The sequence below is a fragment of the Furipterus horrens genome, unplaced genomic scaffold (assembly GCF_987537825.1).
Source record: "Furipterus horrens unplaced genomic scaffold, mFurHor1.1.pri manual_scaffold_4, whole genome shotgun sequence".
In the NCBI taxonomy this organism is placed as follows: domain Eukaryota; kingdom Metazoa; phylum Chordata; class Mammalia; order Chiroptera; family Furipteridae; genus Furipterus; species Furipterus horrens.
In genome coordinates, this window is record NW_028327174.1 from 204,800,988 (window position 1) to 204,822,483 (window position 21,496).

Genomic DNA, 21,496 nt, shown 5'->3' on the forward strand with positions numbered 1-21,496 from the left:
CCTTCCTGTCCTTCCCCCTCCCGCCCTGGAAGTGGCTGCTTCCCCGGGTGGCCCATCCTGTCTGGTGGAGCCGGGTAGTTAGGAAACAGGACCAGTCTGTCCCCGTGTCCCCAGCTTTTTGGCTCTCTTGTCTCAGTATTCCTTGTTTCAAATAGCCCAGCCTCGCACTGTGCACAGCTCTGTGGAACGGCACCCCTGCCCGTGTGCGGGGACAGCCACGGAAGGTCAGAGGTCAGTGCCTCTGTCAGTGTTAGCGTCTTTCATGTTCTAGCTTTGTTACTTCGTCATCTCTTTAATCTGAGTTTTTTATGATGACGTGCTCTGTGGGTTTGGCAGTTTCCCAGCAAGTCCTTCCCCAGCTTCTCTCTGCTCCTCTTCCTGTTTGGTCAAGGCCAGCAGGTCAGGGGCTGGTCAGCTGTTCCTGGTGCTGTCCCCTCACACCTCCTGTGTCTGCAGCTGTCTCCTGGTGAGGGAGCCCCCTTCTGGCCACATGGCCTTGGGGCAGTGCCTGAGGACCTGCCCGTCTGTGGGATGCCAGAGAGGCTGCCGTCTGCTCAGTGTGGCCTGTGGACGGAGTCCTCTGTGACAGCCTGTCTGTCCACTCACTGTACTCTGCAAGCCCTGCTCCTCCTCAGCCCTTCCGAGCCGGCCCCCGGGGGAGGGTACTGGAGCCGGCACCTTAGCTGCCTCAGGAAGCTGCAGGTTGCACGTCCCTGTGGTGACGATCCTGGGAGGTTCTGTCCTTTTCCAGCCGGGCCGCACCGACAGGAAAGACGAGTGGGTTCACATGTGGGTCACAGAACACAAGCTGCCCTCCCGCCTGTAACGTGGAACTCTGGGCTCAGGCTGTGCACACCTGCGGTTGCGCCCAGTCACCCATTTAGCACGTGGACGGGCAAGGCGTGTGTCCTCGTGATGAGTCCGGTGCTCCGAGCCTCTGCCAGGGAGCACCCTGCAGGGCTGCGCGGCCCACCCATCGCCCCGCACGGGGTGCCCTGCACTTCCGGCCATGCCCCCGCCCAGTGTCTGTGGCCCCCACTCACACATGTCTGCCAGATGCCCAGTTACGCACTTGGTAGAGCTGAAGCAGGAGCACGCCCCTCAGTGGTTCTCAGCTATGGTTTAAATCCTGAAACGTTTTAAGGAAATAAAATATTGTTGACAAGCCCGGCCTGTGAAACCAGCCGCCCTGGCCCTGCCTCATTCAGGACCCGTGACCCCGACACTCGCCCCTGCGCCCTCGTGTGCGCCGAGAGTCGCTCCCAGGCCACTTCCCCGCAGTCAGGGGCTGCTGAGCGAGGGACGGGTGGCAGGGAGGCTGCTGGGCAGGGCTGCCCCACCGCACGGCTGCTCGGGAACGGGGGTGCCCGGGGTCGGCGATGTGCCCACACAGCTCAGTGTTCACTGGGACCTGACACACGCCATCCGCACTGTGACGCACAGCTTAGGACAAGTAGCACGTGCCGTCACTGCTGGGCATGTGGCCGCTGCGGCAGCAGTCGGGTCTTGTGAGTTGTCACCTGCCTTGAAGAAACATTTGAATGGTACTTCTTTTCCTTTCTTGTCTCCTTTTGACTTTTTTTTTTTTAGCTTCCTTGCCTTTTGTTTTAGCAGCTGCAGTATCTCGGAAGAAAAAACGAAGAATGGGAACCTATAGCCTGGTTCCTAAGAAAAAGACCAAAGTTTTAAAGCAGAGGACGGTGATTGAGATGTTTAAGAGTATAACTCATTCCACTGTGGGCACCAAGGTAAGGGGCTGCTTGCGGCGACGGCCCGCGCACCGGGAGGCCCGTCTGTGGCCGCGGGAGCGCGTGCGAGGCGGCTGGTGCCCTGGCGACCTCCGTCCCTTTCGAAGGCCCAGGCGCTGAGGCTCCTCTGCCCCCGGCCGCGCCCCTTCCCGTGCAGGAGGTGCTGCAGGCCTGCCCCCCCACCCCCACCCCCAGGCCTGCCCTGGCGGACGAGCGGCTGTCCTGCTCCTGGGCCCTGCGTCATGGCTGCACTCGGCCCCCCTTCCAGGGTGAGAAGGACCTGGGCGACAGCACCCTGCACGTCAACGGAGAGACTGTGGAGATTGACTCGGAGGAGGACGACTCCGAGGAGCTGGACGAGGACGAGGACCAGGGCTCCGAGCAGGCGGCGGCGTTCCCCCCCGAGGACAGCAGGACTTCCAAAGAGAGTGTGTCGGGGAGCGACCGTGCCCAGAAGGTGAGCCTCTCCCCTGCCTCGGTCCTGAGAGGGAGCAGTCTGGGCTCTGTAGGCCACCTTCACGTCCCCTCATTATTCCTGCTTGGAGCTCGGTGTTGGTTTTTTTTTGAAGTTTTAGATTATTTTTAGTGGAGAAGGTTTGTCTCCCTGCACAGTTTGTTGAACTGAATATGGTGAGCTCTTTTGCTGCAGAGTGACAGGATTCGGGTGATGGCCCGCGAGGGCTGCATGCTGAGGGCCCTGGTGTGGCTCACCCTCCGCAGGCGCCATCTCCCTGCAGATGAGGGCTGACGCGGGGACTCTGCCCTCCTGGTCGGAGCGGGTAAGCGTCCAGGACTGCTGAGTTACGTGCGACCTGTGGACGCTGGTGTGTCCCGTGTGGGCCTGGCATGTGCCCGCACGTGTCCACCCGAGGACCAGTTCTGGGAGGTGGCAGCACGGTGGCTCGGTCACAGCCACAGCCTGTGGCCCCTGCCCGTGGGCACTGCCTGTGCCGGTCCTGGGGCTCCGCCCGGGGCCAGGGCGGCTGTGATTTCAGAGCGACGACGGGTGTGGGCATGCGCGTGCCCGCCTCGAGCGGAGCGCTGGGGGCTGTGGTTTTGGTGGCCCACATGTCAGCCTTTCTGAAGAAACTTGAGGTCATTTTTAAGCCAGACTGTCATAGCCAGTACGTTTACTGTCCTGTGAGTGTCCGCCGCCCACTGTTCGCCAGGCCCTTTGTGTAGGCGGAGAGCTGGCGCGGCTCTGGGGGAGCCCTGGTCGGGGCCCGGGGGCGGCTTGTCTGTCTCCTGCCCTCCCGGGTCTGTCGGCGCCCGCGGCCCTGGTCCGTGACTGTGCGTTCCCGGTTCCGTGTGCTCTTCTCGCTGGCGCTTCTGAGTAAACTGAAGCAGGCTGTCTTATAATACTTCATGGATGTCACTTGTTTCTGCATGACTGATCCATGTAGAATTTATAGTTCGTGATAAAATGTGACGTAAAATGGGTGAGTTTTATGGGATGTAAGTTATGTCTCAAAGCTTGAACAAAATATGAGGTCAGGGTTCCATGGTGTCTTTCAGAATGGTTGTTCATGTATGTCGATAGCAGTGATTGGCTGACTCTCCTCCCCTTCTTTTTTTCTAAATAATTTGTTTGTTTATTTTATTTTTAGAGAGAGGGGCAAGGAGAAAGGGAGGGAGAGAAACATCACTGTGTGGTTGCCTCTCACTAACGCCCCCAACTGGGGACCTGACGTGCAACCTAATCACGTGCCCTGACTGGGACTCGAACCAGTGACACTTGGCTCGCAGGCCGGCACTCAATCCACTGAGCCACAGCAGCCAGGTCCCCTTCTTTTTTAAGAAAGCTGCCTTTATCATGTATAGAATGGCAAGTGAATGTGAGTCTACGTCGAGATTCTCTACTTTGATGGAGATTCTCATCTTCAAGGGAGAATCCAGACACTGAGTAGCACTGAGTGCCTAGAAGTGGTGAGAAAGGGGAACATTAGAAGACTATCCAGCTGACAAGAGGATCAGGAAACAGAGAGGGACAGAGAAGAGAGGGTGGTCCCCAGAACACACAGCCAGGTGGCGAGCACAGATGTCAGCAGCCGGGTCAGACACGTGGGGGTTGGACATGGGAGCCGGGCCAGCCGCCCGAGGCAGCAGGGACGGAGCGCAGGGCTCGCCCCGAGGGGCAGTGACAGGGCGCTGGGCCGGAGGCGCACGTGCGCCAGAGGCACCTGGTCAGGCTCAGCCGTGCGTCGGGCGACGGGAGGGGTGCGGGCTTAGTGCGCCGAGGTCAGAGCCACGCGCGCGTCCCGGTCTCCACGGGCTGTCTGCCCTTTTTCTGTCTGCTGCACAGACGGAGTCCTGCCACGCGCGCTCTCTGGTGTGGCTTCTTTACACAGTGTCGTGTTGGTGGGTTTGTTTCCGTTGCTATAGTACAGCGGTTTTTAGTCACCTGGGCTCGCTGAGACCCTCTCGGGGGGCCTGGGCTCCAGAGCGTCACCGTCCGAGGCTGATGCAGCGGTCACTGCCGCCTCCGCTCCTCCGCCGGAGCTGCGCTGGCTTAAGAGTCTCAGTTTCAGTGTCTGGGGCCGTGACTGTTAACAGAGGTCACACGCTAACGTTAGCAGGAGCGCTCTGTTGTTCTCAGTGACTTTTAAGGAAATAAAGGCGTCCCGGGACTGGAACTTTCAGGAGCCACCACAGGACATGCGACTGTTCTGACTGCGTTCCGCTGTCACTGGTCCTCGGGCAGTCGCAGCTGGTGTTGTGTGGAACAGGTGTGGGTGCTGGATGCACACCCATGAGCACAATTGCGTGTCATGTGTGAGCACCGAAGACCCCTCCCACGGTGTCCCACTGAGGCCTGTGCTGGGACCCGCACCGCATTGCAGTCAGACTGGCCTCTGCCCTTGTCCGGGGGGTCGGTGCTCCCTGTTTGTGCGTTCGGACGCCTCTTTCTGTGCACAGCCAGCTTGGGGCTCAGCAGGTTGTGGCGTTGGTCATCTGTCCTTTCTCAGAATTATTTGCTAGGTCCCTGGCCGGGCGGCTCGGTTGGTGGAACGTCGTCCTGTGCACCAAAGCTCCGTGGGTTCAGTTCCTGGTCCGGGCACGGCCTGGGTTGTAGGCTTGGTTCCCAGTTGGGCACTTACGGGAGGTAACCTGGTTGATGTTCCTCTCTCACATGGTTGCCCCCCGCCCCTGTCTCTAAAAGTAATAAAAACATGTCCTTGGGTGAGGGGACAGATCATCCGGTGGGAAGGGAGCCCCTGGTGGGCGCTGCCAACAGCGCACCTCCTTCCACCTTCTCGCTGCTGTGACTGGCTCTTGCCCCTTAGGTAGGAAGCAAGTCACAAGGCCTGGTCACGTGGCAGGCAGCTCGGGGACACAGGCATTTGGGGCGCCGGGTTGGGGGAGAGCTGAACCCTGACTTGCTAGCCCAAGGCCATAGCTGGGCCTGGTGACCAGAGCCAGTTCTGCCGGGTCAGGGTCTCCTGCTGGCCCCCCGGCCGCTGAGCCTCTGCCCGCCCCACGTGCCGTCCTCTCTGCTCACTAGCCGTTCGGCTCTCTGCTCTGCATGAGGCCCCGGCTGTGCCGGCCGCTGCCTCTTCTCTTCCCGGCTGCCCCGGGGGGGGGCTTCAGCGAGCACCTCCGTCCGTCCTTGCCTCTGTCGTGGGTGCGGCCGCTCAGCGGCCTTTGTGGAGCCACCCTGGTCCTTGTTTCAGTCACTGTGGCTAGAGCGGGTGACCAGGTTGCTAATGGCCTGTTTTTACCAGTAGTTTCATTGCTCAGTCTTTTTAAAGTAAAAAGCTACTCAACGAGATTTAGAGATAACACCCTAAATTAGGCTGACTGAAGGTGTCAGGGCCCTTCTGACGCGGTTATGCCGCTTAATGGTGAGCATTTTACAGCCTTTCTAGTAACATCAGCAGTGAGGGGGCAGGGCTTGCTGCTCTGTGCCCACCCCCGACACCGCTGAGCTGGCCGCCGGGGTCTTGGGGGATGAGACTGAAAGGGAACATTTCTAGTTCATAGGACAAGGGAGAAGTTGGCTGAGAATGGAATCATTTCTCTAAAAAACCCAAAAAAAGTCAACTGGAAAAGCCTCAGAGCTGGTGAGCCAGACGTCCTGTGATGACGACAAAGCCCTGATTTTCCTGGGCGGCTGCAGAAGCCAGGTGGGCACTGGTGACGGCAGTGCCAGTGAGACCAGGAGCCACCCGGGCCCGAGCCCTTCGGATCGGAGCATGTGAAGGGCGCACGCGCAGCGTGAGGGCTGAGCAGCCGTCCCCACGGGGGTCTCGAGGCGGCTGGGTCGCTCAGAGAGCAGGACTCTGAGAAGCAAAACCACAGTGTCACACCCAGAAGTGATAGGATGATTGTAATTGTTAAAAACCTATAATTTTTCAATATTACCATCGTACTTAGCATTAAATTTAACAAGAAATGTTTGTCACTTATGGAAGAAAACTGTCAGACTTTGCTTGAAAGAGTTAAAGAAAAAGACAAGTTCATGGGAAGACCCATTACTTGTCTGAAAGAGAAGGGCCAGTGTTTATCTCCCACAGATTCAGAGCGGTGCTCGCTGAAGTCTTTCTAGGGTTCTGCGGCCGCCGACATGGGAACTGTGTGCGGTGAGAATAGGAGAGGGGATGGCACTGCCAGACTGGGACGGTGGCCGGAACGGGGCTTTGCGAGGGAGTGAGTGGTGGGGTCCATAACCGACCATTTGTACGTAAAGACAGAGTTTATTGTAATAATGGGGTTTTCAGTTTATGGTCTGCGGATGACTTTTCAGTAAATGTTGTTGGAATAATTGACTGACCTTTGGAGGCAAAGTAGATGTGGACTCTGCTTGATGGTGTGTAGCAAATGGAACCCCCTTTCCGGAGTTGGACGGGGTGAGGCTGCGCGCTGCGTGTGCTAGGAACCACCCTGTTGAGCTCTTGGAAAGGGTGGCTTTTAGGGCAGGAGAGGTGCTTCCCAGGAACGCTGTCATTTAAAAAATAAATTCTAGGTTTAAAGTGTCAGCACAAAATATTGCATGGAGGGAGAAAATGTTGGAAACTAATTTTCTGATGTCAAATGAGGAAGGCCTTCCAGTGCAAGGCAAGGCACAGAAGCCAAGAAGGGAAGGACGGGCACGCTTGGTCCAGACGAAACCTCCGAAGTTCTGTGTGATAAGGAATACCAGAAGCAAAGCGTACAGAACTTGATACAGAAAATATTTGTAACACAGTTAAGAGACAAAACATTAGCCTCCTGCATGTGTGGCTTTTACAGATCCATAAGATGCCCAGAGCCCAGGAGAAATACTGACTGCGGACACCAGATAAGGCGGGGGAGGTGGAAAAGTTCGGCGACATTGCCGAGATGCTCCTCCTGCTCCGGGGGCGTGACCCTTTTGGGCACAGTGAGCAGCGCCCTTGGAGCTTCCTAAGCGCCCTATGCAGATGGCAGCGCCCACCTGCGGCTTGTCCCGGGGGGTCCTGGGTCTGGGTCTGGGTCTGGGTCGCAGCCTCGTGTAGAGTTGCAAGGGGCTTGTCGATGAGGAGCTGATGGAGTTAGCGCCAGCCACCCCACAGAACACCAGGCCTGCGGGCGGGCCCTGCGCCTGCCTCAGGGCCTGCTCGCCGGGAACAGGTGTTCACTCCCATGTCAGCTGTGCGCACATAGAAAGGCACGTACAGCAGAGAGTCTAAGGTACCCCTGGTGTTTTGATGTGGAAAGAATTCCAACATGTGTTCTTAACTAGATCCTGGTGACCATCACTGAGCAGAGCAGAGAGAAACGCCTCTGGTGGTCAGGCTGCGCGCCCGTGGCTGGAGGCCCCTGGGGCTGCCCTGGGCGCCTGGGTGTGTGGGGGGGCTTTCACTTTTGTTCCTTGTGGCTGAAAGTCTTCTCACTGCGTGTCCTTTATCACTTTCCAGTTGAACTCTGCCACGCAGGACTGTGTCGCGTGCTCGCCTCTAGCGTCGGCCTCCGACAGGAGCGGCAGAGCAGCCATCTGCCTGCGCCTCCAGCGTCGGTGGCCGGTGTTTGGAAAATGTGCTTTGGATCAGATCGCTCCCACCGAGGGTCTCATTAGTCTCTGTTCTCTTTTTGGCTTGTTGTGCGCTGGTCAGATGGATGGAGAGTCTGAAGAGGAGCAGGAGTCGGCCGGCACCGGGGAGGAGGAGGAGGAGGATGGAGACGAGTCTGACCTGGTAACCAGCAGTGCATTCTGACTCGTGTTTGTAGCCGCGTAAATCGGGGGACACGCCTCCATGTGCGCCAGTGCGCTGGGAGGACGTGGGGCTGCCGGCAGCAGGCAGGAGCGCGCGAGATGCCTCGTGCCCACCGGCGGGGGCCGCCTGGGGCAGGAGCCGGCTGCAAGCAGAGGGCTGCAGGCTCTGGCGCTGTGAGCACGCGGGAGGGAGGGTGAGGTGTCAGGCAGGAGCTGCCGGTGGGCTGGTGCCACAGGGCCGTGAGGGATGGGGGCAGCATGGGTCTGTGGTCACTAGTGGGCAGCCAGGGCCGTGGGCGGGGCTGGGGCAGCTGGGGCGTAGGGGGTGGGGACAGAGCGTGGGAGCCGTGGCCAGGACGGCAGCAGGTCTCTTGAGCTGTAGGAGGAATCAGGGAGTCCGGGGCCACGTGGGCTGCGGAACACTCTTTGGAAGCAAAACGCGGCCAGTGGTCTCAGCTGGTCATGGGGGCGAGCGAGGTCAGGGGGCACACGGGGGCCTCGGCTGATGGTGGGATGAGGTGACAGTGAGCTTTGGGTGCAGTGCTCGCCACAGTTCTTGCCCAAGTTCTGCCGTCAGGGGCGCCCAGAAGAAGCACGTTGCAGGGACATGGGGCGGCTGGTGGGCAGGCCAGGCTGCTGCCCGCAGCGTGTCTGTCTGTGAACCCGTTCTCTCCAGGTTCCCTGCGCCCACAGGAGGCGGGCAGCCTGCAGTCCTTGCCTTAGACCAGTTAGAGAGGGCTGGCGGTGGGGGCCGTGCGCCTGTCCGTCGTGGCAGGTGGACGCCCTTTCCCCTAGAGGTTTTAGGGCCACGCTCAAGAAGACCTCAGCTCTGTTGCACCCTCCGCCTGCACGCTGCATCAGGTCACTGTGGGCTTGGACGCTGACGGCGGCACTGCCGGCCCTCGTCCCCCGAGCAGGGCGTCCCTGCCGGGACGTGGCCTCCTGCTGAGCTGCGTGGTTCCTGAGGGGAGCTTTGCTGTGTGTTCTTTTCGTGCCAGACTCGGAGCTCCGTGCATTCCATTTTAATGCTCTTGGCCCTGAGCTTAGGGTGATTCTGGGGGAAAGCCTGGGTATCTTTAAGTATGGGACCCAAGAAATGTCTAAAAGTGGAATAAACCTTCTAGCTGAAGAATCAGGATGTAGCAGGTATTTTATTTTCCCAGAGAACAGAACTGGAGCACTGGGCTCTGTGGCGCTCCCGTGCTTAGCATTTCCTATTCCTCCCTTTGGTTCCCAGAGCTCCGAGTCCAGCATCAAGAAGAAGTTTCTCAAGAGGAAAGGGAAGCCGGACAGCCCCTGGATCAAGCCGGCCAGGAAGAGGAGGCGGAGAAATAAAAGGAAGCCAAGCGGTGTGCTCGGTAAACGCAGTTCCACCCCGGACCCTGGGTGGAGCCGGCCTGGAGTTGGGCTAAGATTTCATCTGTTTTTTAAAAAGGAAAAGATGCTTGAAATCCCTTTGGTAGACACTCAGGTGACCCTTAAGTGACTTGGAGCAAACGTGTGGCACGCGCCGGCTTCCTTGTCGAATGTTGCACTGTGGGGGCTTGTGCGTCACTGTCCCTGTGCGGCCACGCCTGTGACCTGCGGGGATGCGCAGTGTCCTGCGGGCAGTGCCTTGGCCAGTGGCGGGTTTCGACTTTTTGGTCAGATGCCCCTGCTCCAGATGTCATTTTATTTTTGGCAAGCAGGGAAGGAAAGGGCCCTCAAACCCAGAAGGCGAGCAGGCCTGGGTGGGGCCTCTGCGGCCGCTCTGTTGCCAAGGGCTTGGTATTGGATGCCACGCACATTGTTCAGGTGCACCGCTGGGGGGGCCTCCCCACACGCACTGTGGCCATCACTGTGCCCTGCGGGGCCCTGGCCCTCCCAGCTCTCCCGATCGCAGGCCCCCCTGTCACTGCAGGTCAGTCAGCGCCGTCTCTGGCTGCTCCGTGCGTGATTGTTGGCAAGGCAGCTGCGCTGTGTGGGGACCGGCGAGCATCTGGGAGGGCTCCAGGCCAGGGCTGCCCATGGCACGTGTCCTTTGCCTGCTGGGTGGGGGCTGTTACAGTGAAGCGGCCGTGCTCCTGTGTGCAGCCTCGTTGGCCGGGTGCTCTCGTTTCTGTGGGTAAATGTTTAGGCCGCAGGGGCTGAGTCGTGTGCTGTGTCTGACTCTTTAGGAAACTGTTCTCCCAATTGCTTCTCCTCTGTAGCTCCCGCAGCGCCCAGGGCCCGGGGCCGCGCCCTTGCTGGTCCACCACGGCCAGGCCAGGCTTCCCTGGGGGCTGCCGGGCGTTTTCCTTGTCAACACCGGGGGTGCGCGGCTTCTTTTGGGAAGTGTTTATATCTTCAGTTCCTTTGAGATCAGATGTGTGGCTGCTCGGGCAGTTGCGAGGTTCTTCCTGTCTTCTGTCAGGCGTGTGTTATGTACATGTGTGCACCTAGTGTAAAGCTTTGTTGAAGTCTGATTTGTGACTCTTCTTTCCAAATTCATGCTGTTTGTGGTCTCAGAAATCTTGATGGACTATCAGGTACAAGGATTTTGTCCTGTATTTTCTTCTTGGAGTTTCCCAGTTTGAGCCCTTTCATGCGGTTCTCTGACCCGCTTTGGGTGGGCGCCTGGTGTGAGGTGGGGTCCACCTCGCAGATGGGCGTCTGGTGGCTCCCACACCCCCTGCTGAGCGCCTGTTCTCGTTTCCTCCTTCCACCCTTGCTGACAACGCGTGCGCCGTTTCTGGACTTTTAGCCTATACCGTCCATCATCCATCCATCACCTGTCTATTCATCCACCGTCCGTTTGTCCGCCCATCCTTCTGTCTGTCCGTGCATCCACCGTCCATCCGCTTGTCTGTGTGTCCAGCTCTGGGGCACGAAGCCGCAGGACTCGGTCTTTCCCGTAGTTGTTTCGGCTGTTTTCCTCGTCTCTGACCGAGGTGTTGGTTTGCTCCGTGGGTGTCGGGGAGGCAACGCCGTCCCCTGAGGCGCAGGAGGCCGTGTGTGGCCGCTGGGGTCTGAGGCTGCCGCTGGGTGTCGGTGTGTCTCTCCTGCCCCTTCCCTGTCTGTCCCAACTGTCAGCTCCAACCAGAGTCCCCACAGGCTCTTCCTGTTGGCTGGCGGAAGCACGCGTAGGCCCGAGACTGAACGTTGTTTTAGGGCAGGAGCGCCCTCTTTGCCTTCTTTAGCATGATGTAGATAATGCATGTTCACACAGGAGTTGGAACTGTATTTTTTTATGTGAAGTGTTCGAAGTTGCACAGAGACTCCTCATGTCTTTCAAATGGTGGTGGTTGCTCACAGGTGGGTGGCTTCCTCCTGTCTGTCCCAGAACTGGTGCCGAATGTGGCAGGAGTTCAGAGACTTGGCCCTGCACCTCTCCGTGTCACGGCGTGTGTGTCCCTGGTCACTGAAAGAGCCCTGAGGACGTCACAGCGTGTGCTTGGTGGGGAGTCGGGCCCTTTGCCCGCTGCCAGTGTGGGGTGTTCTCCCGTGTCAGCAGCTCCATGGTGACGTGCTCGGACAGCGGTGGGGTCCAGGCGGGCCCTCCTCATCGGCACACACGCCCGCTGCTGGCGTGTTCCGATCAGGGTGCCCTCTGGTGAGCGCCCCCTCCCTCACCTGCGGTCTGATGGCGGCGCCTCCCTGTGTGCTGGGGCCTGTGAACCCGCAAGTCTGTTCTGTGTCTTACGGAAAGTCACGTTCACAGAACAGACGTACCCACACCATGATTTTATCATTTCCTCATCATCTGATCACGTCTCTCGAGTTGGTACCATGTCAGAAACAGTGTTTGGACACGGCAGGGCCTTTGTTTTTGTTGACACAGGCCCCTTGCTCCCGTGAACTCATGCAGTGAGCACGGGCAGTGCCAGGATGGGGACGGTGTGGCGCGCAGGCAAGACGGCCTTTGGCTGCTGTGTTGAACGGGTTACCCAGCCCCTACTCACAGTGGTGCCTTTGACTGCAGGTTCTGACGCGTACATGTCGTCTTCCGGAGGCACTGAGCCCGTGGCACCAGGGGACGGCGCGGGGTACATGGAGGTGTCCCTGGACTCCCTGGATCTCCGCGTCAAGGGGACGCTGCCCTCACACGGAGAAGGTGAGCGTCAGGCCGTGGCCTGGCTGGGCACCGTCTTGCTCTTTGCTGGGCGTCGGCCTCAGTGTTCGCGTGATGCCCCCTGGTGGCCGTGCTGGAACGTGTGTTTAAATGCGTTCTGAAGGGTGGCTGGACAGACACACACAGGCGGCGTCTGTGTTGCTGCAGTGTCCCTGTGAGGACACTCTCGGCGGTAAAGGAGGAGACATCGAGGGCGAGAGCCACATGTCAGTCAGTGCTCGTGGCTCAGGTCCCCCCCGCCCCCCGCACAAGTGGTGCATGTTCGCACCGTGCTCCCAACACAGGCCTTCCTGCCACCCTGTCCCGTGAAGTGCACAGGTGGCCTGCTGTGGGACGACGTGGCTTTTCAGTGTGCTGTCTCTGAGTCTGACTGCGATTGGTTGAAACGTGCGTCCTGGTTAGCTGAGCTCCCAGAGCTCTGGCACATTCTGTCCTGGAGCACAGCGTGGCGGGTGCACGGGCAGCCCTCGGCGGAGCCTGTCGGCCCGGGCCCCAGGCTGCAGGCCAGCTGTTACCAAACGGGCACGTGACTGGCTTTCTAGAATTTGAAAACTAGAGGAATTTCAATCACCTCTTCAATTTAGGAAATAACATCTTTTAAGTTAAGACATAAATTGAAGGCTTACTCGGCAGAGAAATGACTCCTCTTTTTCTTGCCCCAACTGAAGCAGAGCTCATCTCTGGTGTCCCCCGTCCCAGGCTTCATCTCCTGACCCGGGTTGCGCCGAGTGCCTGGGTGTCAGCAGGAAATAGCGTTTCATCTTATCCAGCTGCCGCTCCACCCTGCCCAGGGGTGGAAGAGGGAGGCTGCAGGGTGCAGTGACGCTCCTCCTGCTCGGGAGCGTGGCAGCATGGGCCCCGTCCGCTGGTTTAGCAGAGCAGCGGAGCCGCCTGCCAGGTGTTGACGCTCCGTGTCTGGTAGAAAGTCAAGGCCACACTGGTGGGAGCCGTGGTGCAGAAGCAGGAGGAGGGAAGACTGAGCTCCCAGAGATTTCACGGCCTGTTGTAAGTTGACGCGCCGAGTTCATTGCGCTGTGACCGACGAGCAGGACTGACTGTCCGTGAGGGTGCACAGCCGTGCCCTTGAGGGGGACAGCGCTGCTCGGGTGCGGCCTTCTCCTCTGCACTGAGGGTTGGGGCAGCTGTGGAGCCTGGGCCCTGTGGGCTCGTTGAGACCTGGGTGGGGACAGCTCTGGGCTGGGGTTCGGAGGGTCCGGGCTGGAGCCAGAACCGGCAGGGCTGTCCGTGCGTCCACCTTGCTCTCTGGCCTGTGGGTTGAGGGTGAGAGGTGTTGTGACCCCAGCAGGTGATGTGGGCATGAGGCCAGGTCGTGAGGCCGAGCTTAGTGGGAACGGACGCTCAGTGGGACATGCACCGTCCTTTGACCTCTGGTGGCTCCGACTGCTGGAGATGGGCACACGCCCCAGGTCAAGAGACGCCAGAGCCACGACCATGTGCAGGGTGTGGGGGACCTGGGTCCTCGGCGCCTTGGCACCAGCTGTGTCTTGCTTGTTTGAAGGTCAGGTTGCTGAGCAGGGTCATCTCAAAGGCCCTCCCAGGGTTAGTTTTGCAGGAACCCGTCACCTTCTCCTGCTTCCTCTCAGAGGAGCCCCTCCCGCCTGAGGGAGAGGTGCCCACCTCTGGGCGTGGTGGCGTCAGGAGCGGCAGCTGGCCTCCTGCTTGCTTCCTGGCAGGCGCGGTCCTGCCGGCAGCTGTGGCTGACCTGTGTCCCAAGTGTCTGGCTGTGACGGCCGCAGCTCACCGTCCAGGGCGTGTCCTCTGACCACATGCTGAGCGTTAGTGGTGGAGCCAAGCCCTTCGTTGCAGCGGAGGGGGTGGTGCCGAGGGCTGGAAGCACTGACTGCCCTCGTCTCCCCTTCGCCGGCTTCACAAGAAGGAGGATGCCCCCCTGTAGCTGCCGGCCGGGTCAGCCTGCGGTGTGGGCGCCGGCGGGCTGCGCTCAGGCTTGGGCCGTGCCTCCTCCCCGGCTGCCCAGCCTCGCCTCTCAGGACAGTGGGCCTGAGGAAAGGGTGCAGTGCCTGCATCCCTGTTTCCGTCCCGACATCCCCTCTGTCCTCCGAGGGTTTGTGTCCTGGGTGCTCTGGGGAGGAGGGTCCAGGTGGGAAGGGGACGCTGCCCGGCTGTCCCCGGTGGAGTCGGGCGTTTGCTTTTGTGGCCGAGACCCTAAAAGTAGGTGAGAGCCCAAGGGTGAGAGGCGGAAGGTAGGAGCAGCTGATACAGGTGCTGCCTCTCTGTGACTTGGGTCCCTGACTCTGCGAATGGGGCCAACAATCGCTCTTGAGGGCCTGGCGGCAGCATGGAGCGGGAGGTTGCGCAGGTGCCGCGAGTGTTGCTGTGCTGGCCGGGCCACCGGGCCGCGCGTGCCTCGTGGCCCTTGGAGGGCGGGTGGCGTGTCCGTGGGTGGTGGCGGGGGAGAGCTTGGCACGCCACCCCCGGTACTGATGCTCCCGCGTGTCTGTGTGCCTCCAGGGCTGGCCAACGGTCCCGACGCGGGGGAGGTGGACGGCCTGCAGGAAGTGCCCCTCTGTAGCTGTCGGATGGAAACCCCGAAAAGCCGAGAGATCACCACTCTGGCCAACAACCAGTGCATGGCCACAGAGAGCGTGGACCGCGAGGTGAGCGCAGCCTTCACTTACCGGGGTGGGGGCGGGGCCCCGTGCACGTGTGCAGCCCGGCAGACAGGGACGGCCAGGTGAGAGGCCTGAGACAGCAGGTGCGAGCGGTGCCTGGGTGCAGGAGCCCTGCGCACGGTGTCTCTGCGGGTGTCCGCCGCGCTGCGGGCTCTGACGTGGGCGGGCGAGCGGCACGGCCGAGCCTGAGGCACTGAGGGAAGTTGCCTGTTCCTCATAGGAACCTTTCCTAGTGACAGATGGCGCCTGCCCTTGTGACCCTGTTCCCCCACTTTCACCGTCTCCAGTGCTGGGACTCGGCTCTCCCTGTCCTCATCCTGGCTGGGGGCTGGTACTTTAAAGTAGACCCCACTTACCCCTGGATGTTCCGGAATGTGTTTCTCTAAATGGAGGATGCTTCCCACGTAACAGAGATCGCAGTGATTTCCTGTCACGGGAGGCTTGGGCCACAGTCCAGTGTGCTTGTGAGCACCTGGTCAGGCCGCCTCATGGCATTGGCTGCAGTGTGTCCTGTGCGTTTGCCTCTTTGAAACCAGACAGTCCCCTGCTCCTCTCCTCGTCCACACGGCCAGCCTGTCGAAGGGCGTGGGTGAGCTGGACGCCTCCCCGGAAGTGGGGGGTTGATGGCATTCTTTTCCGTTAACTCGTGCCCTTAGTTCCTGGGGTCTGAACACTCGGTCTGAAGACCTGAAGGAGCTCAGGCACTCAACGTTGTAGCTCTCTTGTGATTTTGCCAAGCATGCTTTGGAGCTGTGAGCTCCCCCGTGGCCCATCAGGAGTGATGCTGAGATGCGTCGGGGTCTGCGTGGTGCCCTCCCGCCCCTTCCTTCCCGCTGCTCCTCAGCCTTCCCTTGGCAGCGTCACCGTCCTCAGTCTGCTGCCTGAACCCATCCTCTTGCTGGACGTCGCAAAGTGAAGAGCAGCCGGGGTTCCTGGCCCAGAGCCCGGCCCGATCCGCTGGGCTCAGGTCGTGAGAGGCGGGTCACACTGAGCAGCAGCGCGCAGAGCCACGTGCTGGCCTCTCCGTTTCTGAAGACTCCTGGCTCTCTCCCCACGGCCCCCCCTTCAGCACTCAGGCACTCATGGTCGTTTCTGTATTCAGTGCGTGACGTCCATTTTTTGTTGTAATGGGAAACAGAAGACCACACGAGAGGCAAACATGTAACTAATGAGTCTGTCCAGAGTGAGCACTTGCGGCCACACCAAGGTCAGGACACAGAACTGGGCCCCGAGGAGCCAGCACCCTGACTTCAGTCGTGATCACGCTGGTCTTCTGAGCAGGGTCGTCATCGTGCGGGTAACCTAGACCTTGTTGCCCCCTTGTTTTCCTTTCTCCAAGAGAGAGAGAAGGAGGGAGGGAGAGAAAGAGGAGCATCGACTTGTTCCACTTCTATCTGTGCCTCTGTTCACTGGCCCGTCCTTGTTCGTGCCTGGTCAGGGGGTCGAACCCACAGTCTTGGCATCTCGAGTCCGTGCCTCACCAGCTGAGCTCCTCGGCCAGGCCTGTGGCCAGTGCGGGCCTTTGCCCTCGTGGTTGGGCCCGGGGGTCCTGCGCTCCTGGTGCCGTCTCCCACTCGGTGCAGCTGGCACCTGGGACCCGGCTCCGCACGCTTCCTGTGCTCCCAGGGGTCTGGAGCGCAGGGCGGGCTCTGCCGTTGGTGTCAGCTCACTGGAGGTTTCGAAGTGGGAGCGGCCGGTTGTTTACCGCTTTCGTCGGGATGGCTGCGCAAGGAGCCTGTCTCTTCACTGGGGCCTCACAGCGGCGGCACAGCTCGCAGGATGGGGCCCGAGCGCCTCCTTTCCCTGTGCTTCCTTTGCGCGCTCCTCGCGCGTGTGCACCGCTGATATGGGTGTATTTCTTTGTGCTTCGTCGCTGTTGCCGCTCAGACTGTCCTGTCTTTGAGCCATGGGACCTCTTCACATGGAGTCTCTCCAGGGCTTGCTCGGTTCCCAGCGAGAAGCCCCGTGCTTGTCACTCCTCCCCTCAAAGGGCGCGGTGGCATTTTGTGTGTGTGGAGGCCCGTGTCACCTGGGGACTCTGTCATTTCCGTGACGCAGAGCCCAGGACGCAGCGGTGGGCGTCGCTGGACGATGGCTGAGGTTTCCCAGCACAGCCAGTCTGAGGAAGCCCCCGCGGGACTCGGGGCATCCGAGCAGCAGCCCCCGTGCACTCAGAACCGGAATCCTGCTCCTGTTCAAGAACTCTGCAGGCAGCGCAAAACTCGGCCACTCTCCTCATTAACATGTTTTGTTTTGGAAATTATTTTTTTCATTAAAATACTTCCCTGTGTTGTGTGTGATAATAGGCGTATTGCTGCCTTAAAGTCAGTCACTAACTGAAGATCTTTTGGTTTCCGACGTCGCAGAAATGGGTAGATGTGCCCCATTGGGACCCTCGGGTTTTCTGAGTGAAGGGTCCTGAAACCAGAGACTCTGAGAACTGCTGGGCTTGGTCTTCCCTTCGTTCCTCTCACCCCCGTCCCAGCCAGTTTGGACCCCCTGCTGGCCTCTTTCCTGGTGCCCGCGCAGGCCCCTGGGGGCGTCTGCATCTGGCTCTTGCAGCCCCGTGGATTTGGCGGGAATGGGAAGCATTCTCCCCGCCGCCTGCTCTTCCTGGCTGTGTTCCCCCACCGTGGCCGTGCCGCGAGGGCCGGGGTGTTCTGGGGCTGGGAGACGCTGCCCGTCTTCCTTCTTCCCTCCCGTGGCTCTGGGGTCTGTGCCCCCACCGTCCCCATGGAGTCTTGCGGTTGTGGTGACGGGTTTGTTGTCTGTGGGTTTGGGTTTTGCTCTCTACTCGCTCTGTCTTATGTGGGGCCCCAGGAACTTCTGGGGTTGCAGCTCTCCCATCAGATTATTTCTGTTTGATGCTCAGCCCGTCTCACCCTGAGGTGGCAGCAGCCCTTTAGAAACAAGCTCCTCTTTGTGCTGCCTTTCTCGTCAGCTTTACTGAGGCCCAGTTCCCACGGAGTCAGAGTCCCCACTGTGCGCCGTTCTGGGGTCTGACACGTGCGCACAGTAGTGTGACCTGCAGCACGTCAGGGACCTGCGCTCACACCTCTGGGGCCTCTGTGGCTATTGCCCTGCGCTGCATTCTGACGGTGCCGGGGTTCTCCTCGCGGCCCTGTCGTCTCGGCGAGCGGACTCCCAGAGTCTCTGTGACGCCCACGTGTGTCCCCATTAAACGGCCGGTCCAACCACGGCTCCCTCCACCCGGCTCTCCTTGGAGCAAGGTGTGCACGCACGTCTGTGCGCTCACCTGGACTCCTCTCTACGCAGCAGGGGGCTTGTCTCTTCCATGGGACGTCAAGTCTGTTTTTGAATTGCTGTGTTTAGATATCCCTGTTTAACGTGATTGTGGATATTCTGGGATAACAATTCTAATGGAGTTCAGACGTATGCCATCTGTTCATGCTTTCCTTCATTTTCAGCCTTTTGCGTTGTCATTTTTGGTTCCTGTAACTCATTTCGGTGTTGGCCTTATTGTTCATGGCTTTTGCTGCCCGAGGCTCACAGTGCACACCTTTCACTGACCACAGCTCACCCTCGGCTGCCGCGTCACTTCACGCGGCGCTACAGTGACGGGGTCTGCGTCCTCCCCCTCCCCGTCCGTCCTGCGCTTTGGTTGTAGTTTCTGACGTGCTGAGGGGACGCCCCCCAGGAGATCCCTGATGTCTTTGCTGTAAGTAGCCGGTGGCCTTCCAAGCCAGTGCAGTGTGAACACAGCCTTGCGCCCAGTGCTGGCCGTTGTTCAGACCCCGGGCTCTCCGGTGTCGGCCGTCCTCCTCGTGCCTGGAGACCCTTCTGTTTCTGCCTATACAGGGATCCCTCACTTGTCGCAGGTGTTACGTTCTAGACCCCCCGCGGTAGGTGAAAATCCTCCAAGTAGGAACCTTACATCTATTTTAGCATTTATGTATATTTTAAGGCTTTATAAGCCCCTCCCACACACTTATAAACCGTGCCCAGTTCCTTATTAACCTTTTCCACACTTTTATAAACACTACTCATGTCCTTAAACATATTCTACACTCTTAAACCTACGTAACTTTAACAACGGACGTATATAGTACCGCAAAATCCTGCGATACAGTGGAAAATCCACGATAAATAAATATAATGTTTTTAAAATTCCGCGATACAGTGAGGCCGCGACAGGTGAGCCACGGTAGAGGGCGGGACTCCTGTGTTCTCCTTGCAGCCCGTCTGCCAAGAGGGAATTCTCTCCTGTTTGTCTGAACAAGCCCTCGTTTTGCCTCTGTTTCTGAAAGGTACTTCCGTGGGCGTAGAAGTCTGGGCACTTCACGGGGTCAGTGTGATTTTCCGCAGTTTCCAATGAGAAGGGGACAGGGCTCGCGTCCCCGCTCCTCTGTGGGCATCACGAGTTTCCTTTGGCCGCCTCCAGGTTTTTCTCTGGCCGTTGGGTTTTGCTGTTTTGGTTTGGTTTTCTCTTTCGGTGTTGATCCTCGTGGCGTTTCTCATCATTCCTAGGAAATTCTCCTCGTAGCAATTTGTTTTCCAGCCTGTGCTCCTCCCCCTCCGGGGCTCCGGGACCCGCGTGTCGGGCGGTGCCGTCTGTCTCGCGCCGGTGGTGCTGTGCTCTGCGAGGGTTGGGTACGTCCCGTCTTCAGTCCGGTGACTTCTTCCTTGCAGAGTACACATGTGAGCGTTGTCGTCCCCCCCACCCCACCCCCCGGCATCTGCGTGTGAACTCACTCCCAGCCCAGTCTGACGGTCGGACACCTGGGCCGTCGCAGGTCTGCTCCTGGCGGCCTGCGGCTCCGGCAGCGGGGTCCACGGCCAGATGCCCGTGGTGCGGAGCTTCTGAACCTTGGTGCCGCCGAGACGTTGCCCCAGGTGATTCTTTGTGGCGGGGGCTGTCCTGTTGGTCACGGGTGTGTGGCAGCCAGAGCGCCCCCGAGGCGGTCAGGGCTCAGCTGGCGCGGGGTCCCCGGTGGGTGTTCTCGCTGGCTCTTCGCTCTGGCTTGCCCAGCCGCCCCGTCTTAATTTTTCTTCTGGGTTTTTCTCCATGTTTTGATTAATTTTAACGTGCTCCTACTCTCTTGACTCTCCGCCTCAAGACGGGTTTATTTCTGTGGAGGAGACGCTTCCCCATTGACCCCACCTTCTGTGGCTGCGGGGGGCCGGGACAGCAGCTGCGGTTCCCCGGCTGTGGCGGAGCCGTGTGCTGGGCTCCCAGTTCCTTTCCTGGACTGCCTTGGGCCTCCCTCGGAGGTAATGGTGACCCCACCTTTCTCACCTTTTCTTTGTACCTGTGACAAACTCAGGCCCAGACTGTAGGAGCGGCACATTTTCTGGGGACTTGGAGGCATGTCAGGTCTCACAGAGCTTTTCCCTCCTGGGGCAGGACTGGCAGTAGCTCCCGGGGGAAGGTCACTGGGCGAGAAGCGCCTGGGACTTGGTGTCTGAAAGCATCTGATCGCGTCAGCCTGGCAGCGGGTGAGTGAGGCGCTCTGGGCTGGACGCCCTCTCCTCCTGAGGATGGAGGCCAGGCTTCCTGCTCCGTTCCCGCCGTGGGGCTCGCCGCGTCTTCCCTGCAGGGCGGCTCGCAGTCCTGACGTCCCCCTGCTGTCCCAGCCTTGTGCTCTGGGGGGTCTGCCACGGGGCTGCCCGGGTCCTCGCAGGGGCCCAGACTTGCGCCTCCTTCAGCTCTGCAGCGGTTTCCTCTACGGTTTCGACGTTTTGCTTGTCTTTCAGAAATTCCCTCCACCGAGAGCCCTTCTGTAGGACTTTTCATCCCTTCTCCCTGGTTCCTGTCTCTGGGAGCTTGTTTGTCCTCCGGCGCATCTTCCTTGGTGGCCTCCAGTTTCCATTTCAGAGCGGCCGCGAGGCCGCCCCTCTGGGGGCACGCCCAGGCCTCTCGCGCGCCCTCTGCTTGTCCCCGCTCCTCTAGCGCCCCTGTTTCGGCCTCAGCGTCCCCATGCAGCCCCGTCCAGCTCAGGCTGCGTGGCCCACGGCGCTGTCCCTCGTGCTCACACGCTCTCTGCGTCTGGGGGTGCTGGGTGGGCGTGGGGCTGCCTCAGCTGACCAGACCTTGGGCAGGAAGTGAGGCCTGAGGAGGGCTGATGTTGGTGTGTGTGCCTGGGTCAGGCCCATTGTCCGCGGTTACCTGACTGGGATCCCTTGGTCTGGCGTTGGCTCCGGTCATCCGGGCCGCCTGTGGGTCTCAGGGAGTTTCAGGCATTCACTGTGCCTTCCCGCTGCTGGCCTGTGACGTCTGTCCTGCCCAGCGCATGTTTGTTTGTTTGCATCTGGCCTAGACCCGGACGTGCTCAGGGTGTGTGTGGGGACGCGTCACGCCGATCACCCTCTTTGGGGTGACACGCATCATTGCTCCCACACGGGCGCGCGAGGTCCGCCCTGGACTCGCTCCTGCCGCGCTTCCCCCGGTGGCTCTGCTGCTGACCTGGTCTTGTCTGATTGCAGCTGGGCAGGTGCACAAACAGCGTGGTCAAGCACGAGCTGATGCGCCCGTCCAGCAAGGCGCCGCTCCTGGTGCTGTGTGAAGACCACCGGGGCCGGATGGTGAAGCACCAGTGCTGCCCCGGCTGTGGCTACTTCTGCACGGCGGTAAGCGCCCAGCTCCCTGCCGCCCACGGGGGCCTCAGCCGGGCACACGGCTGCTCCCAGGGCAGCGTGGCAGATGTACCCCAGCAGCGCCTGGCTCTGGGACCCCTGGATATCGGCGCGCGGCACGCAGGATTACAGGGACTGGGCGGGGCGGGTGCTCTGGATGCCCTTGGCTCCCTCCTCCTCACTGAGCTCTGCGTGGGAATGCGCAGCCCACGTCCTGGAGGGCACACCTTGCCTTCCACGC

At 60.0% G+C, this 21,496-nt stretch overlaps 1 protein-coding gene across 2 annotated transcripts in view; it reads left to right on the forward strand.

Moving 5' to 3' along the window:
- The window catches only part of EHMT1 (euchromatic histone lysine methyltransferase 1), a 57,489-nt gene that overhangs the window by 8,426 nt on the left and 27,567 nt on the right, over positions 1-21,496 (forward strand). The window contains exons 3-9 of one of the 2 annotated variants that reach the window (XM_090275073.1): positions 1,591-1,748; positions 2,017-2,205; positions 7,820-7,900; positions 9,158-9,278; positions 11,861-11,992; positions 14,501-14,646; positions 21,106-21,249. In XM_090275073.1, the coding sequence (XP_090131199.1) occupies positions 1,591-1,748; positions 2,017-2,205; positions 7,820-7,900; positions 9,158-9,278; positions 11,861-11,992; positions 14,501-14,646; positions 21,106-21,249 (971 nt within the window). The remainder of the gene's footprint in view (positions 1-1,590; positions 1,749-2,016; positions 2,206-7,819; positions 7,901-9,157; positions 9,279-11,860; positions 11,993-14,500; positions 14,647-21,105; positions 21,250-21,496) is intronic. The other variant, XM_090275074.1, reaches the window with a different exon arrangement.